The 19,807-nt window shown below is 36.2% G+C and overlaps 1 protein-coding gene across 4 annotated transcripts in view; it reads right to left on the bottom strand.

Moving 5' to 3' along the window:
* TTC39B (tetratricopeptide repeat domain 39B) overlaps window positions 1–19,807 on the bottom strand; it is a 130,920-nt gene that overhangs the window by 24,398 nt on the left and 86,715 nt on the right. For all 4 annotated transcript variants that reach the window (XM_072728239.1, XM_072728240.1, XM_026001423.2 and 1 more), the window contains 9 exons: window positions 17,831–17,898; window positions 14,829–14,893; window positions 8,360–8,465; window positions 6,976–7,041; window positions 5,632–5,740; window positions 4,920–4,987; window positions 4,775–4,834; window positions 2,949–3,110; window positions 2,010–2,101 (listed from right to left, as the gene is read on the bottom strand). In XM_072728239.1, the coding sequence (XP_072584340.1) occupies window positions 2,010–2,101; window positions 2,949–3,110; window positions 4,775–4,834; window positions 4,920–4,987; window positions 5,632–5,740; window positions 6,976–7,041; window positions 8,360–8,465; window positions 14,829–14,893; window positions 17,831–17,898 (796 nt within the window). The remainder of the gene's footprint in view (window positions 1–2,009; window positions 2,102–2,948; window positions 3,111–4,774; window positions 4,835–4,919; window positions 4,988–5,631; window positions 5,741–6,975; window positions 7,042–8,359; window positions 8,466–14,828; window positions 14,894–17,830; window positions 17,899–19,807) is intronic.

Below are 19,807 nucleotides of genomic sequence, written 5' to 3'. Positions count from 1 at the left end.
CAGCCCACTCCTTTCTCCCTCAGTAAATGACCCTATTTTGTAAAGAAAAACAAGCTAGCAGATGGAGAGCCCTCCTTCTCATGTCACAACACATAAGTTTGCCTGCCTCTGTACCCACTCTGGACTTCCTCCTGTGTGATACAACAGAGCACCTGGTCCTCCTCCTACATAAAACCAACCATGCCATCAGTGTTTTCGATTCTAATTCCTCCTGCCCTTTAGGACACTTATAAATATCAGTCATCCCATTTCTTGCTTCTACGTGTAACCTCTCTTCTACCAACTGGATCCTTCCTAATGGTATTTGAGAATACTCACAACTCTCCCACTAAAACATTCTCTGACATGACATCTCCCTCCAACTACCAATCTCTCTCTCCCCTCCCCTTCATAGTCAGAATTATCTGGGGATGCATTTATCATCAACTCTGCATTTCTTTTCTTCAGCCACCCCAGTCTGAATTCCACTTCCACTTGACTACCTTATCAGCCTCTGCTAGGGTTACCAATGATCCCTGTCAACTCTGTCTTATATTTAAATAGAATACTGTGTTCTGTGAGACATAGTTTGATGCCCCTTGACCTTTCTTTTCTTTTGACCTATATACAGCTGACCCTTGAACAATGAGGGTTAAAGACACCAATCCCCGCATAGTCAGAAACCCACATATAGCTTTTGACTCCCCCCAAATTTAACTGTTAACAGCCTATTGTTGACCGGAAGCCTTACTGATAACATAAAGTTAATTAACATATATATTATACGTATTAAATACCATAGTCTTAAAATAAAGTAAACCAAAGAAAAGAAAATGTTATTAAGAAAATCATAAGGAAGAAAAATAAATTTTAAATATTGTACTATAGTTATCAAAAGAAATCTACATGTAAGTGGACCTATGCAGTTCAAACTCATGTTGTTCATCAGCTGTACATAAAATATAACATGATGTCCTATCAAGTATCACCATTTAGTTCTTTAATGGGCAGTGCTCCTTCCTGCAATAGGCTCTTTGGTCTGAAACTGTACCAGCACAACTCCCTGCTGCCTCAGCAGCTCCAACTCCACCTTCAGATACCATCTCAACCATTACTGCCTCTACATTTGTATACATACTTCTCCCATTGGGGAATGCTGGTAGGAGGGGACAGTGAGTGGGTACTCTTGGTGATGCAAGTTATTATCAGCTTCTGGCCTGCTAATTGTGATCCCAATCACAAGAGAGGAAAAAATATCAGGTTTGTTCAGGAAGACTGAGCATGGTGAGTTTAAAATGCTTTCAGAGCACCTGGGTGATATAATTGGTTAAGCATCCAAATCTTGGTTTCAGCTCATGATCTCATGGTCATGCGATCAAGCCCCAGGTCTACTTGGGACTCTCTCCCTCTCCCTCTGCCCCTCACCTACCTTCTCCAAAATAAATAAAATATTTTAAAAATAAATAAAATACTTTCATATATCCAAGTAAAGATGACAAATGGGAGCTGGCTTTATGGGTCTGGAGCTCAGTCAGGTCTGAACTAGGGATTTAAACTTGGCCTGGCCAAGATTTCCTAAGGTTGAGGCTCTAACACACCAATATTTAATAGCTGGATAAAATAGGATAAGCCTACAAAGATACTAAGAAGGAATGGCAAGAAAAGTAGTAAGAAAAAAATTAGTCATGTATTATGATTTTGCAATTATTTGTGTGATAATTTTACTGATATCTGGTCCTGCTACAAGATTATAAATTCCACAAGGACAGGAACCATGCCTGTTTATTCAGCACTTAACACGGTACCCCTCACGGAGTAGGTGCGCAAAAACAACATACAGATGATAGGTACATACTGATCTAGACAAAGTTAAACAGGTTAGTTCATAGCAGACCTTCTCTGAGTATGGTTTTTAAAGATTCCTGCATTGAATGAGTAGAAATTAATGAAAATATAAAGCATGGGAGAACACTCAGGGGAAAAGAAAGATGTATTTAAGATCTTTGTTATAGCAATAGTACCTTGCTTACCTGAATAAAGTTACTACATCCTCCTTAGTTGCTACTACATCTTCCTCTGGAAGCATACTCAAAATTGCAGCTTTCAAGAACACATATGTTGCCTTGAGGAAAAGAAGAAAAGCAGTGAGTACAGAACATCTCTAGGTACATGACATTTCTATCTTGCATGTCAGGAATGACCCACAAACTGTCCAGAGGTAACATTTAAAAGGGACCTAAGAAAAAAAAGAAAATGAAGTCTTACACTGCTTGGTCCTATTGAGAATAACACTTTTCAGTTAATTTTGACCCCTTTCCTATTACATAACAATAGTGTTCACACATAAGAGAGTATACAGAATGAACAAGAAATCGTTATCTCATTTCTCCCAACTTCTCACAAATAGGTGAGAATTAATTTTAATTATTATGAAACACCTCATCACCAGGGCATCATAAAGTCTCCAGAAAAAATGTTAAGACTATTGATATTTTTTTTAAAGATTTTATTTATTCATTCATAGAGACACACAGAGAGAGACAGAGACAGAGAGAGAGACAGAGAGAGAGAGGCAGAGACACAGGCAGAGAGAGAAGCAGGCTCCATGCAGGGAGCCCGAGATGGGACTCGATCCAAGGTCTCCAGGATCAGGCCCTGGGCTGCAGGCGGCACTAAACTGCTGTGCCACCGGGGCTGCCGGACTATTGATATTTAATAACTTTTAAATGTAAGTGCATTTCATCCTCAGAGATGAAACCTCTTTGTTGAAAAGGACTGTGTGGATGCTTTCAGAGCTGAGGGCAGTACTTATAAGCAGTAGGTATTTAATGCCTATTTCCCCCTTCAATGAATCCCTCAGTTGAGAAAGCAGTGTTGATGTCATACTTCTGAATAAACAGTCCTAAAAAAAAGTCATCCTGGACACTTATTAACAAATAGGTAACATTAATGAAAGCACAGCACTTTACCTTGGACCATTTACTTTCTTTGCAAAGCAGATCGGAATAATAATATGCCTTCATCCAGTTTTGTTGGAATACATAAATCCACATCAGCTCCCAGTAACAGAGATGGTGAAACTGTTTCCATTCTTCTTGAACTGAAATGCATTTTCGAAATATCTCTTGTGCCTATAAGTCAATTGCATAAAGCTGATCATCCAGATAATAGACAAGGAGATAATAACCTAATGGAAAAATACATAAATCACTTTGTACAAAAAGAACAAAGGCATCACTCATTAAACCATTCAGTGTGATGATATAATGATCCTTCCCCTCCATGCAATGATACAATTAAATTCTGCCTCTTGATTTAGCTTCTTGAGGGGGCTGTGGGACTTTATAATGTGAGAGAAGTGAAGTCCCTTCCCAAGTAAGATATAAAATGCAGAAGTCCTTTACAAAAAGACTGAAAATAAAAGCCAGAACTCCCGTAAGTTAAAATATACCTTAAACAAAGTTAAAGGCAGGCTGGGAGAAGGTATCATTACATCCACAAGTGGCCAAAATTAACCCTTATCATACAACAATTTTATAAAATCCTTAAAAAAAAGACAACTCAATGGGAAAATTGTCAAAGATATGAATTGGTAAATCAGAGAAAAAGATATACAAGTGACAAACATACACATGAAGAAATCTATACGCTGAAAAATAAAAATTTAAAAATTAGATTCTCAGGGCACCTGGATGGCTTGGCAGGTTGAGTGTCTGACTTTTGGTTTTGGCTCAGGTCATGATCTCAGGCTCAGGTTCCTGAGATCAAGGCCCATGTCGGGTGCCATGCTCAGCAGAGGGTCTACTTGTCCCTCTCCCTCCTCTTCTGCTCCTCCCCCCACTCTTGCGTGCACATCTTCTCTCCCTCTCTAAAATAAATAAATCTTTAAAAAAATAGATTATCATATTTTGGCCATGACATGGGCAAAAATAAAACAGATAAATCAAGAGTTGCCAAACTATATTGGAAACAAGTATTCTCATTTCTTTATAGAAGTTTAAATGGGATAACCTTAGTTATTAACCTTAGTTAGGAGGGCAATTTGTCTAAATTTATCAAAATGCGAACACCTTTGACCTAGAAATCCTGATTATCAGAATCTTATATAAATACACATGTGCACAGAAATATACACGAGAGGTTTACAAAAGCATTATTTATAGTAGCCAAATGTCTATCAGTAGTGGGACGCTTTATTAAGTATCATACATCCATCTAATGGAATGAAATCAAGCCATCAAAAAGACTGAGGGAGATTTAGATATACTGACCTGGAAAGAAATCCAAGATGTATTGTAAGTAGAAGAAGAAAAAAACAAATCAAAGAAAAATACATAGGTTTGATCTCATTTGTGTAGAAGAAAATTATTGGTTAGTATACTTATATGAAAAACTCCATAGTCGTCTTCTTCAAGAGAATTAATGAATCATTTCCCTTGATAAGGAGTATGTGCAAAACAGTGAAGTTGTATCTTATGCAAGGGCTAGATTTCAAAGTCAATATATAATACAGAAACTCATAAAGTTTTTTGAAGAATTCCCTTAAAGGCGATCACCTATATTTTTGTAAAATATTCTACCCCAAGCTGCCTCATGGACTTATGTGTAAGTACAAACCATATTCAGAAATCTACTATAGAATACACACACAAAATTAAATTGGAGCATTTAAATAATATATTTTGTCTTTATTTCTGTCTAGCATATAAGCTGAACTTACTTATGTTGAATGAATATGACACAGCCCCACCTTACAGACAACTCCCCAATTATTCCCCCCCCCCAAATAAATTACCTCTTCCACATTCCCTTTCAGCAGCTCTATCCGGGCATGATAAAACAACATGAGGGAGCCCTGTGGAGAAAGGAAGAAAACAGATCAGCGCCAGCCCTGCTTGATTGGTTATGATTGAAACACGCACTTGAAATTCTAAGCATACATTTGGAAACTGCCGGAGGAAGGGTGCAAGGAGGTTCTCCGCTTCCACAACATTCACTTCTCCTGTACCTAGAAATTCAACAGGAAAAACCTTAGTCTTCACGAAACAGGGTGATACTTATAAGTAGTTCTCCACATTTCATTAAAATATAGCAAACACCTATTCATGGAAAAGATAAAGACTGTTAATTTGGCATTTCTGCATTTGAGAAATAAAGTAAGACAAGTCCCATCTATGACTGTAGTTTAAGAAACCTCTAGGACAGACTAATGCATAAGTATAGAAGCAGTTATCTTTGAATTCTAATTGGGCTTTCTGGTTTTAATAGCAATTATTAATTTATCTTAACCAAAAATTTAATTTTCTACTCAGAAAGAAATGCAATACAAATATGCTAAAATAGATCACCTTAAAGTTTACAGAATGTTTTTAGCTGAGAACAGATAAAAAATATTCTTTGAAAGAAACCCTCCAGCCCCTCTGCTAAATGTTACTATGACAAATGTCACTATTTTTCATATTTACTCAAAAAAGAAAAAAAAGTAAACAAATATGGACTACTAGCTCTTGGTAATTTTTTTCCAATTGTTTTACTTGAAATATAATTAACATACAATGTTATATTGGTTTTCAGGGAACAATCTAAATTTTTTACTTACTCAGATGAAAGGTCATCAACTTTCAATGACATAAGATGTAATTCAGTCCTTACCAAGTATTAGGGAGATATAAGTATGAAAAGCTAGTATAGTTAAGCAGCACAGTGGAGACCTCATGCTTCTTCCTGATGCACCTTCCTGTAACTGCAGAAGGCCCAACTCCTATGGGAAGCAAATGCATTTCAGAAGGGGAAAACATGACTGAAAAATTATTCCGACACTACAGAGGCCTGGTTCAGGTATCTCCACCCTCCAAGAAGGTGGAGTTTATTTTTCAAGAGCTTAGAATAGGGGTAATCCCTAACCAGAAACAAACTTTATATTGTAAACTGGCATAAGATAATCTCACAAATTTTTTTCACATTATGTGATTCTAGGGAGAGGAAAAAGGTAGTGCTCATTTCATAGAAATGTTCTATTTTTCTGATAAAAAATATTAGTTTATTTAGACATATTGAGGATCTAAGCACAAGACACTATGGTGGGTATGAACAAATAGAGTTTTGTCTTCGAAGATCTTTCCACCAAATAGGCAAGACACTACATGAACACAGGGTTGTGTTAGAATATGGTGAGTGTCATAAGAAAAATAACTTAATGATTCTGAGTCAGGGATACTTGAGTCTCACTGGGAAAAAATAAGAGAAAGTTGGAGGAATAGCTGACATTTATCTCAAATCTAATGATGGAGAGGCTCTCAAGAGAACATTATTTGGGAGGCTGCTGGCTAGAGAGGACATCTAAATTAGAGAGTAGCAGAAGCACAGAAATAAAAAGCACAGGACCTGTATGATAATCTGTTCCCCCAGATAATCTTGTTCTCATATAGTTCTCAAAACCTGCCCTCTTCACTAACATGGATAGCTTTTGCAATAAGGCAATCCAGGTAATAGCATACTGAATATTATGTTTAATAAATGTTATATGCTACAAAAACAACCACACAGAAACATAACAAATGAAATTCATGGAAAACAAAATTTCCTTGCTTAGTTTTATCATGAAACTTGTAAAAGTGCAAGGAAACCCAAAACACTCTAACTATACTTGATCCATGTGAATCATAAAATGTGAGACCTGGAAATCTAGCCTAATTCACTGGTTGTACAGAGAACACTCTGGGGTTGCATATTTTAACTACACAAGAGTACTAAAGTCCAGCAAGTTGCAATATTAGTAAATCATAATTGTAAGTAATGAAGAAAAAAATTTTAGCTTTCAAGAGAAGAACCATCTCAGCTCCTGAAAAGCATCATCAAGACCCCCATGACTCTTTACTGCTATGCAAATAAATTGCCAATAATGGTCATGCTTGTTATGAGGATGTGTTGCATTGCTCTTGTATTCAACACTGTTTTATCTTTCCTGTCAAAATTAAGATAGAATTAAATTTGTACCCTGTTTCCTGAAAATCCTATAAATTCTAGTAGTCTGATGATCCGTGCTGGTAAAAGGGAGAGCATCTACAAGAGAAAAAAAAAGTATATTTGTTAGTGTATTGAACTATAGGTAAACGTTAACCTCCAAACAACTTAAAGTTTTAATAATTCGGTAATATGAAATATTAAACCAAGTTTAAACTACTATACATATCTAGTCAGCACATACTGCACATACCATAGTCATTACCTGTGAATTAATTTCATTTAGCTAAGACAATGAACCTAAAAATTAAAAAACAAAACAAAATCCTGGCCTTCTTAGGGTGCTCTAGAGATTACTTGATCCTTTTATGTGCAATGATGAAGTGATGAGAAGGCAATCCCTCAGTGCCTAATTCCAAACAAGATTCCTTTTAACATCGTTTTCCAGAAAACAAGTCTGTTGAATTCTGCATAATATGCTGACACCATCCAAAAGTGAACAGCATGACACAACAGTTCCTTTTTAGGACATCCCTAGGGAATAGTGGGAGGGGAGATGCAGCCAGTGCAAGACTTCAAGCCTTTTACTTGCTTGTTCACTTTGCTTGGAAGGAGAAATAACCATGTATGCAATTCTATACAGATCCACAGACTGGAATCAATGGTTTGCTGAATGGCCAGAGATTCGAAAGGAATATCATTGGAAAATTAATGACAAAGAGGTTTAAGAAAGGGTATAGGCCTCTCTGAGTGAACAAAAAACATGAAGATATTTGTGTTCCATGTGAATGTTCACCAAAGTCTGACCTCAGCAGAGGAGGATTTGAATAATCAAATTGGATGACCTGTTCTACTGCCAGCCATCCTCTTTCCCCAGCCACCCCATCACTGACCAACTGGACTCATGAACAAAGAGGCCATGGTGAAGTACACAGTCAGGTGTATTATTTCATTTTCTCTTTAATCCCAGTCAAACTTTAATAAATTTTAAAATCTCTAAATAATATATTAGAATTTGATAAATATCTACTCAAACTCTTTGTCTCCCTCACAGCATCAAAATAATGCCTCAAGTTATATCATTACTGTCTCATCTATTTTCAATTCCATAGCCACCAATATTTCAGATGTGGAAATGGATCCAGATTCCAAGTTCCTTATTACCAAAAATGTTGCTAGTCCATTCAGAGTACTGCATGCTTTCCCTCTTATACAATCCAAAACTACTCTGAGTGTGTGCAGAACTTTACAACACATACTAACCAAAGTCACCATTGGATCACAACAAACAAAAACTGATCCCACTACAGCCACTTGTCAACCAAACCCAGGTAGAGGTTCACACACAGTAGAGAAGGCACTGGAAATCTTAGTTCTTTTACTAAAGCCTCTGGCAGCTTTATAACTATTTACTTACCAAATTAAAGGCACCTATTCCAAGCTTGACACCCCCTTCAAACTCATAGAAGAACTGCTGTTCACCTTTGTTCTTCTGAATTACATGCAGAATAGAAAGACATTCTCTGGATCGAAGAAAAAAGTTACCGTGTAAGTATACCATGACTCTGAAAATTAACGTTAAGTCAAATTTCACACTGACACACTATAAAATAAATGTCATTAGCCAAAACACTAGACAGTTTTTCAGTGGAGGCGGCTGTGCTGAGTCTAACCTTAAGTCTACTCTGGTCATAGTCATTAAGGAAAAACTGACATGCCCATTTCTGCACTGTTTTATCAGGACCAATCTTTCTAGGCTGGAAGCAAGACAGGGCTGGGGTATCAGCAGACATGACTCCAGAGCCACAGGACCGCAGGGCTGTGACCTCACAGCTTTCCAGCAATGTTTCACAGAGGACTTCCCAGGTATGCTCTGTCCCGCAGCTGCTGTGCACGCTTCAACAGCCCTACATTCCACGGAGTATCTGAGATGCTACTGCCAAAAAATGTGAATTTCAGTGTGATCTCAAATAGATTGATTAAATTACAGCTTGCAAGTATGAAAGACTGAAAAAGGACCGCAAATTCCATCAAACTGCACCCATTTGTTGTTTTTCTTTTCCTATTCCATCCAAGGAAATCTTTCTGATTTCTCATTTTCATTTCTTTTCTATTCATTTCCCCTCTTCCCTTCACATCTTCAAAAGGCAAATAATTGATCAGAGAAATGCAAATTCAAACAATGACAAAGATATAACGCTTGGTAATGAATAGGAAGTGCTTACCAAACTGACAAATATATATCTTAAAGGTAATAAGGAATAACCAGATATCATGTATCACCTTGTATAATTACAAAACATACAACTTCATTTATGATATATTCTAGCCAAATTTATTTAACCTGAATCCAGTAAGCCTAGAGATCTAATTTCCAGTTTATAGGGAATATAAGGGGCGAGAAGAATGCAATGGACTTAATAAATTATGCCCCTCTCCAAATTTGTAAATTGAAGCTCTAAGCCCCAGTGTGAGAGTATATGAAGATAGGGATTTTTAGGAGGTAATTAAGGGTGGGGCCCTAATCTGATAAGACTAGTGACCTTAGAAAAAGAGGAAGAGAGAGAGGTTATCTCTCTCTTGACCACTGTAAAGGCTGAGTGAGAAGATAGCCATCTGTCTGCAATCCCGAAGGAGAGTTCTCTCCAGAAGCTGATCATGCGGGCACCCTGATCTTAGACTTCCAATCTCCAGAACTGTGAGAACATAAAATTCTGTTCTTTAAGCCACCCAGTCTGTGATATTTTGTTATGGCAGCCTAAGCTAACTAAGAAAAAGAACAAGCTTAAATGAAAACTCAAGAAAGCCAACAAACAAATCCATGGGATATTCTGCAGGATGACGGACTTAGGCTTCTCAACAACCATCATGAATATAGAGACTATTCTAGAATAAAAGATACCTAATGGACATAAACATTAGATGCAGTAGACAGTTTTGTATTGCATCCTGGTATAGACATACCAGCAGTAAAAGATATCTGCGGCCAATCAGGAAAATGTGAAGAGAGATGGAGTATTACATGAAATGAAGACTTAATTGCCATAGAAAAGTAAAGATCATTAACTGAAAAAAAGCAGGTTATTAAAAGAGTATGCACATTAAAAAATGCATGTATCTTTAGATTTGAATAGGAAATATTCTGAAAGAAAATATACTAAGGTTTAACAGCTATTATCACTGTGTGAAAAGAATATGAAGTTTGTATGTTAATATCTGCTCATCTACATTCTCCCATTTTCCTAAATATACATGCCACTTTTGTGATAATAAAGCATTAATTTAATTTTTTTAATGGAAAACCAGTGCTGACAAAGGGAAGACTTTTCATCTATTTTGGTAAAAGGTGGTTATAGTATGGAGACTGGCAAACTATGGGAACGTAAATATGTCCATCCATTCATTTGTTGTCAATGGCTGTTTATACTCCACAGTCATGGAGTTGAGTAGTTGCAATAGAGATCTTATGACCCACAGCACAAACATATTTACTATCTAGCCTTTTAAGAAAAGTTTGCCAACTCAATTATTTTTCAGAATAATTTTGCACTATATACTAAAAATCTTCAACACATGCATACCATTGACCCAATAAATCCAATTTTTTTCTAAGGAAATTACACGGATAAACACAAAATTCTACCTATAAGAGATATCATATTAGTATTTATAATGAAAATGTATAAATAAACAGGCAACAGGAGGAAATTAATTAGGATAGTCACATGAGTATATCTATTTATACATACACACATGTGGTATAACCACAGAATAGAATGCTATACAGCTATTAAAATCTGTGATGAACTAAAAATATTTAATGACCTAAAATTTTGTGACATGAACTGAAAAAGGAAATTTCAAAATGACATGAAGTATATGATTTCGTTATATAAAAAGATAATTATATATGCTCATACACATGCATTAAAAACTCAAACAAATGGGGCACCTGGGTGGTTCAGTGGTTGAGCATCTGCCTTTGGCTCAGGTCATGATCCCAGAATCCTGGGATTGAGTCCCCACATCAGGACTGTGGGGAGACTGCTTCTCCCTCTTCCTATGTCTCTGCCTCTGTGTCTCTCATGAATAAATAAATAAAATCTTTTTTAAAAATAAAAAAATAAAAACTCAAACATCAAAAATTCAATAGGATGGCAAAAGGTAGAAATGATTTTCAAAATTCTTTTCTTTCTAAATCAAAACATAAATGTTCTATTTTCTGATAATAGATGATTGTTACAAAATTTTCAAATAACATGGAGAAAGTGTGAGTGCCCCTGCATGACTATCCTGCAGAGGATGGTCACTGTTAACAGCCTGGCACATAGCCTTCTAGGTGGTTTTATGCTTTAGTAAGAATGCAATCTTTAAAAACCACAAATGGGATCATGTAGTATGTACTGTTCTATAGATTATATTGAAGATTTTCTATGAAAATGCATGAGAGCTACCTTACTTTTTAACAAGTGCATATTATTCTATTCTGTGGAATAATTTAAATTCCTACTGTTAAATATTTATGTTGTTTCCATGTTTTCCATATTATAAACAATGCTGCTAAAAGTGTGCTTGTACATTCATCAAGTACTTTTCCTACATCAAATACTGAAACTATAATTAATCTATCACAATTATCCTCAGGATAAATTCCTAAAAAAGGGACTTCTGAGGTCAAAGGTGATACACTTTCTTAATTTCAATACATATTATCAAACAACCTTTGGGAAAACTCTACCAATTTAGATTTCCACCAACTTATGAACTCCTCACACTGTCATTTGCCCCAAATCATTTGTATCACATTTCCATTTGTATTTTTTACTACAGTTGGTATATTTTGCCATGATGAAACTGAAATGTTAATTGGTCAAGCCATCCATCTCTTATGATTCCTTATTTTATGTCACACTTAAAAAGGCTTCTAAAATTGATATCATGTATCTACTGATATGATGCACTACAAAAGACACAATATCACTTGAATGGTATCTTTGCCATAGATGCAAAATCCGGATGTAATCATGAAGAAACGTTGGAGAGTCCCCACCGAGAGACATTCTACAAAATAACTGCCCAGTATCCTTCAAAAATGTCAAGGCCATAAAAATAAAGAAAGACGGATGAATTCTTTCAGATTAAAAAGGACTGAAGAAACGTAACAACTAAATGCAATATCCCCAATCTTGGATTCATTCTGGACCAGAAAAAGAACATTAGTGGGACAATTAGAGAAATCAGAGTAAAATCAGTGAAGTAATTGATAATACTGTTAGTTATTGTTAATTAACTGTTATTACTATTAGTAATTGATAATCATTGTTAGTTTTTTGGTTCTAATAATTATACTGTGATTCTGTAAGATGCTAACATTTGTGACTCTGGATGAAGAATATATAAAAATTCTTTGTAAAAATTCTGAAGTTAAAAAAATTATAAAGTTATTTCAAAGTAAAAATTTTTAAATAAAAGTTTAAAGGCTTTTGTGCTTTAGGACTATAAAAAAATACTTTCCTACGTTTTCCTTTAAAAAATATTTTAATATTAGAGGTACCTGGGTGGCTCAGTCAGTTAAATGTCCGACTTTTGATTTTGGCTCAGGTCATGATCCCAGGGTCGTGAGATGGAACCCTGCATGGGGCTTCACTCAGCACAGAGTCTGCTGGAGATTCTCTCTCTCCTTCACCTTCTGCCTCTCTTATTCATGCACTCTATCTCTTTCTAACTCTCAAATAAATAAATAAAATTTAAAAAATTGTTCATATTAAATCTACATGGAATTTATTTTAATACTGTCTTTTTCCAGAATGAAGAACGAATTTTCCCAAAACCATTTATTAAAGTATCTAATTTTTCCCACTATTTTGAAAGAGACCTATGTATATATAGGAATTTCCTATATTTTTAATTCCCAAGTAAATATCTGTGCGAGTCTGTGTGTATGTATGTACAAAACTACATGTATCCACACACTGATACAGATGTTTGCGCCATTTTAAGACTACTTGAATTTATTCCATTTTTAAGTTTTGGTGACTAGAAAAGAAATTAGTTTTTTACCATCCTTTTACATCATCTCAAAAGTATTTCAAGAAGAAAACTAAAAACAGTATATCAATTTCCCCCAAACACCCCCTATCTCTACCATTTTAAATACAATATAATTTTATGAAATCACTTTGGGTAAAATTATCTCTTAAAATACTAAATCTTGGTTCTGCTCTCACTAGTGGAAATCTGCTTCTAATAATGACACACATTATGTTAGATTAACTCTCCCACAGTAATAATAATAAACGTCAGAATTTAAATATATACTTAAAATGTATTTTCAGGCACTGGAAAATGAAAACAAAAAGCAGTAGGAAACTGGAGAAGAGCTGAACTTTGAAAGATGGGAAAAATTAATTCTCATACGGACTTTACATTTACATGGCTCTTCAGCTGAAAGTACTCTCAAATCCACTCAATGTGGGGTGCCTAGAACTAATATAGAAAGCCACAGTACTATTGTTGGGCCACCTGGATGGCTCAGTTGGCAAGTGTCTGACTCTTGGTTCCGGCTCAGGTAGTGATCTGATGGGTCATGAGACTGAGCCCCAAGTCCGGCTCCATGCTCACCGGGGAGTCTGAGTGAAGATTCTCTCCCTCTGCCCCCTTTCTCTCCATGCTTGGGTGCACTGCACATGCTTGCTCGCTCTCTCTCTCTCAAATAAATAAATCTTTACAGAAAACAGGTTGACAAAGCATTGTGGGGTTTATAACATATGTAGATGTACTATCATAAAAACAGTATAAAAGACAAGTAGTAAATGAAACTATATTTTCACAAAAATCTCATAATTTATGGGCAACAGTACAATACTAACTCTAAGTTGACTGTGATGAGTTCAGAAATATAATTACTAGAGTGACCTTTAAAAAAAAATTAAAGAGAACTACAGCTAAGAAAACAATAGAGGGACTGATTACACTGGAATATATATTTTAAAAATTGTAATAAGGATATAAAAGGCTAAAAAGAAGTAAGAAAACCAAATGAGACAAGATAACAAGAAAAATGGTAGCCACAAGTACAAACATATCATTTGTTTGTTATACTGAATTAAAAAGCAAGACCCAACTATACACATTTATAAGAAGTGCAATTTAAATATAAAAAATATATATATAAACAAAGATAGGTTTAAAGTATAAGAATATATATCATGCAAACACTAATTATAAAGAAGCATGAGTAGCTATATTACTATCAAACAAAACAGACTTCAAGATAAGAAATATTATAAGGAGTTAAGTAGAGACATTTCATAATGATAAAAAGTTTAATTCATTAGGAAGATAAAATCATTAAGATATATGTAAACCTAGTAACAGAGGCTCTAAATATATAATGCAAACACTGACAGAACTAAAGAGAGAAATGGGTGACCTCAGAATCAAAGTTGGAGATTTTTAACTCTATGAGCAAATGATAGAACAACTAAATAAAAATCGGTAAGCATATGGTAGATACGGACAACACTATGATCCACCTTAACTGAGCGTTTGAATCCCTGCAGAACATTCTATCAAGCAGTACTGCTCTAGCATCTGACCAAGACATAACTGTAATTTTAAATACTGATTTTAGGAGAGAGAAACTAAGATTATGTAATTAGAAATTACATCAATAGTTTTATTCCAACTATTTTTCTCAAGATAGCATTTAAATGTAAATTCTATTGTCCTATAACACTGAATACATACTCAGTAGGCCAAAAAATCAAGTGCATTTTTACCAACACCAAATAAAAAAACCTAGTTGTACTTGATAAGAATTTTGAAGTACAAAGTGGACAGAGTACAAGAATCATCTAAAAACCACATCTTAATTTTTAACTTACTTATATATTTGGTAACTCGTCCTAATTTTGAGTCCACCTTTGATGAAGTTGATCATATTTTCATCCTGAAAACAATTCAGTTAAATAATTAGATCACTTAGCAAAAGATCCTTATACTGCCCTCACAGTTATGTATTTGTGTGATTAGAACAAAACACTATCTTTTGAGGACATAGTTTTTAAATTAAAACATTCTTCTTGCTTTACATTTGAAATGCTTTTCTGTAATTTTTCTTCCAAGTTAGATGGCAATAAAAAGTACACATTTAAAAATCTCTGCATTACTTCAAGCAAGTAATTAAGGAAGTAATCCTTATCACTTAGTGGCCAAATATGTTAGTCCAAATCTATTGCAATAAACATCATCTACTGCAAAAATTTTCTCCTGGGTTCAACAGAATCCACAATGGGTAATTTAAGGATATGCTCTAAAGACAAACTATCCAGCCCATCACACTCCAGTAAATGGGATAATGGTTCTTCTTCTGTAGGATCCTTCAGCATTCAGTCTATTTAACATTGTAAATTTTACGCATCTACATTACTAGAACAAAAATTATTGTTCTGGATTCTAAATTCATTGTCACTAATAAACAGTTTTGTTTTGGGGGGAAAAATCATTTCACTTCTCTTTGCCTGATGCTCATCAACCATAAAATTGAAGCAGAGGGTCTAAATGAATGTCATTCTCAGGGTCACCATTCTAGGATTGTAAGAGACTCTCTCAATAAATTATATCAAAACCTGCTTAAAAGAAGTTAATCCAACAGATAGTGCTAATGGACACATTCCCATATTTCACATTTCCAAGGAGGATATTTTTCTAGTCTATTGAAAATGGAAAGATGCTCTGGTGTTTACGTCTTGTGTACTTTAGCATCCTTCTGAAGCAAGAGAAATACCTATTTTAGCTTACAAATTTCATTGATTATTAAATTTTTAACATTTAAATTAGTATAAGAATCAATAAACACGAAATTCACTATGCAACTTAAATGTTTATCTTCTTATTTTAAGGAATCTTATGATTATACAAGTTCTAAGACTGGCCAGGAAAGAATTTCTTAAATCACATTAAAATCTGCCTCAAATAATAATATTTTGTTTCATGATTCACCAAACATGTACTGAATGCCTATTTTACACCAGGCATCTGAATGGAAAATCAGACAAAAGCAATACAAGGTGCTAAGAGCTGGAGTCATGCACATGGATGGAGATAATGAACAGGATGTCACAAGAGCACAGAGCAGGGGAGAGGAGGGAATGGAGAGGTCCACAGAAGCTTCCTGGAAGCACTGGGGCTTAAAGCACAAAAAATGATTAGGAAGTGGCCAGATGAAGAAAGGCAAAGCAGATGTGACCTTTGAAAGCCAAGGAAAACTCAAGGGGAAAAAAAGGCAAGGAAGCATACTAATCATGGCATGCTTGGCCATCTGTGCTTACACAACTCAGTGCTGCTGCAGAAGCTACCACAAAGACAAAACTAAGGAGTAAGAAATCTACCTCTACCTGTGCCACTCAGGTACGCAACACACCTGCCAGTAGCATCTGAGCACATGGGTAAGAGGGAAGGAGGGAATTTGGGAGAAGATACCAGTTTAGTTAAAAAAAGCCTGCCTTCTTTCTGATATTCAGATACAGAACCATTGCCATAGTCAATGAGAGTTACTAAATACTGAAGTATAGCAATGACAAGGTGAGACTCTCATCCCTGAGAGGCTGCTCAGCTGCACAATGGACAATGAGCTGTAAGAGAAATTAGAGCCAGAGGGTCACTAGGTCGCTGTGCAGTCTAGAGAAGAGCTGATGAACACTCCCATTAGAACACTCATAGAAGGAAGAGGTAGAGATGGCATGGCTAAATCTTCAAAAGGTAAAAGAAGCATGACCACTAAACTGGATATGGAGGCATGAGGAAGAGAGATAAATCTTAGATATCTCCCAGATGTTTAATTTTAAGTCCCCACATATAAAATAAGACTTAAAATCCCAGATTTGATTGTCAAATCCTGATTTTGAAAACACATCAGAAAATTTGGGGGTCTCTGTGACCAGTATTATGTTTACTGAGGCAGTAAGAATGTGGTTCATAATACATAGGGTTTTAGGAAACGGGGTTATAGACCAGATTGATTCAACTTTACTAAACCAGAATCAAGCTAAGAAGTCAATCTTCGGGGGGGAAAAAAAAACAAAGAAAGAAAAGCAACTCTCAATACAGTGTAAAACAATTGTGATTGAGGAAGATTTGCAGTTTCACAATTGCATTTCTGCCTCCTTACAATCTTGACCCTACCTCCATCCCGACTGTATCCATCATTGCCATCCATGGGGCCATGATGTTAAGGTCCATGTTTTTTAGAAGTGTCGGAAGATATAATGTTAAACAAGGTACTTGTTCTAATAGTTCCTAGAGGTAAAATTAAAATGTCCCTTAAAGGAAGGTATTCATTGTTTGGTTTAGTGACTTTTAAAATCTGCTTTTCCAAAGGAAGAAATAAAAGCAAGAAAGGGGAATGAGAATAGAAAGAGGGGAAAAATAAAATCTGAAGTATATATGAAAAGCCTGGCACTCAATGCATGCATATCTGAGCTTTGCAGAAGCATCTGGTGTAAGAAGGCAATGGGACCAAGGATAAAGATGCCTCTTTTGCCGGGGCCTGCAACCCTCTACCATTAGCAAATGCAAAGAGGGATAACTGCACACTTCTCATACAGAGAAGCATCCAGAAATTAGATGCAGTAGTTGCAAAACAGTTTCTTTACAAGGCAGTGGTTCCCAATAGACTGAAATTTGAAACAGACTCCAAGTGCATTTGAGTAGGAACAAAGCTCCCTGGGGTCTTTTCTCAGTCAAAGTTTATCCGAACAACAAGTATCTTCCATTACAACTCTAAGTCAGAAGAACTGAAGCACTGACATAAAATGGGCCATATTTTTTCAATGTAGTACTGGCAGGCTTCCCCGGCATTACTGATTCGAAGCCAAACATTTATTACCTGCACAAACGTGAGTGCTGCTTTCTGTAGGAGACACTCGGCATAACAGATTTCGGCATGCATTTCCTCTATTAAAAACAAATAAAATCACATTAAGGAAAATCCTATGTCCACAGTAATTGCTCTGAGATGTTCAGAAAAGACTCGTAGATCAATGAACCCAAGAGAGACACAAAAATCTAGGTTGCTTTGGTACTTCCATAAAAGCAGAATGAGGACCTCGGTTCTCAGTCCCTTGGCAAGATTTTCCTAGAATGTGTAAAATGATTTAAGGAAGTCATCTTTGGCCCAATTCAAATATAACTGCAAAGAGTCAGGTGCTTGGTGCCAGAGACCCAAACTCAGCTCACAAGAGAAAACCAAATTTAAGAGCACTTAAAAAATAGTACTTTTTAACTTAACAGTAACACATAAGCTTAAACACAATTATAGAGACTGAAATAAACTATCTTAAATTTATGAATTCTAGCTTCTAAAATATGAAGGTATGATAATCATGGCAATGATTAGACACACTATTAACTTAAAGAGAAAGCAACAATTCTCCAGAGTTCTATGGAAAAAGTAGGGACGAGCATGCCCCAGTCATGATTCCTCACACACAGAAGACATGATATAAAAAGAGTAAGCACCAGCACAATTTTAGTCTATGTTGATCATTGCGATATCTAGCACAGAACAAGGCACTCATAAAAGGGACAATGTAAAGCTATGTATATCCCAGGGACAGATGGAGTGCCCCGAAACACATGGCCCATCTTCCTAAACAATACCTTATACTTGCGGAGATTGGGGTAGGAGGGAAATCTTTGCATAAACAAAATCAGCAGATTTCTGCTTTGTCCATGGGATGCAAATTGACATTTTATTTAAGTCAGTGAAGCTTGGGGAATTTAACAGCCTGGGTTGGAAGAAATGCTCTGCCGTACTGGTATCCCACCTCTCTCTACTGGCTACCTCTTTTGATAAGTCCAGCTAGTAACATCTCCACTTCACAACTAAAGACTCAAATGGGGTTGCTGCAAGCAGAGCTCACTATGGAGAGTAAGCACTCGATTTTTGCTAGCTATTTTCACTAAGATCACTGCCCTCAATCCATGCTGGGCTTTTTGGTAAAAGCTCAGAAAGCAGAAAATTTTATGTGAAGTTAAGTCACTGAACTATGTCTGTGAGAATGCTGTTGGGTCAAAGTGGGTAAGAACTAGTGCTGTATTTCTCTCACTTACACACACAGACCCCATTCTCATCCCCGCCAGCCAACACACAACAGACAAGTTCTCACAAACTGGTTCCAATCCCTACCATGCTCATATGCCAAAGGTGGAATTTACAAAGAAGCAACCAGGCAGCGAAGATCCTTCAACAGCCAGCCTATGGATGGGGACAAACTTGAGGAATTAGGGCCTGTGCATGTCTGGCAGCCATCACCAGTCAGGGTCCCAGGGCTTCAGGACACCTCACCTCTAAGTGCACCTCCGAATTTTCTCAGTGTTCAGTGAGATAAAAAGTGGAGTCTTCAATTTTTACACAGTCACCTGAGTTTCCTCTTCCTAGGTATATTTGCCACGAAGTACAAATGGTTTGGAATTACTTTGAAAGCCTGCTCAGTAACACAGATTGCTTGCTGGCTTGGGTGTGTGCGGGGAAGGCCAGTGGAGCTCCAATGGTGAAGCGCAAGGTGTGTAAAGTGAGGAGTGTAAAATGAGTCTGAAAAGGTAAGTTGGGGCTGAATTATGGACAATCTTAAGTGTCTGGAACTGGGCTTGATTTCAATAGGTAACATTGAGTCCATGCAGAGGTCTGAGCAGAAGAATAGGATGCATCAGGGTTAAGTTACAGATGGACAACCCTAAGAGCAGCTAAAGGACATAACAAAAAGGCAGAGATTTAGGCAAGAAAATTTGAGCTCTGTATGCCATATGTAAGTATCCTTCATGTTAAATGCCTTTCACATCCTAAGTACTGCATTTACATATC

Source organism: Vulpes vulpes, chromosome 12, assembly GCF_048418805.1.
Source record: "Vulpes vulpes isolate BD-2025 chromosome 12, VulVul3, whole genome shotgun sequence".
In the NCBI taxonomy this organism is placed as follows: Eukaryota; Metazoa; Chordata; class Mammalia; order Carnivora; family Canidae; genus Vulpes; species Vulpes vulpes.
The sequence above is the reverse complement of the archived record's forward strand: the minus strand, read 5'-3'. Positions and strand labels throughout refer to the sequence as shown.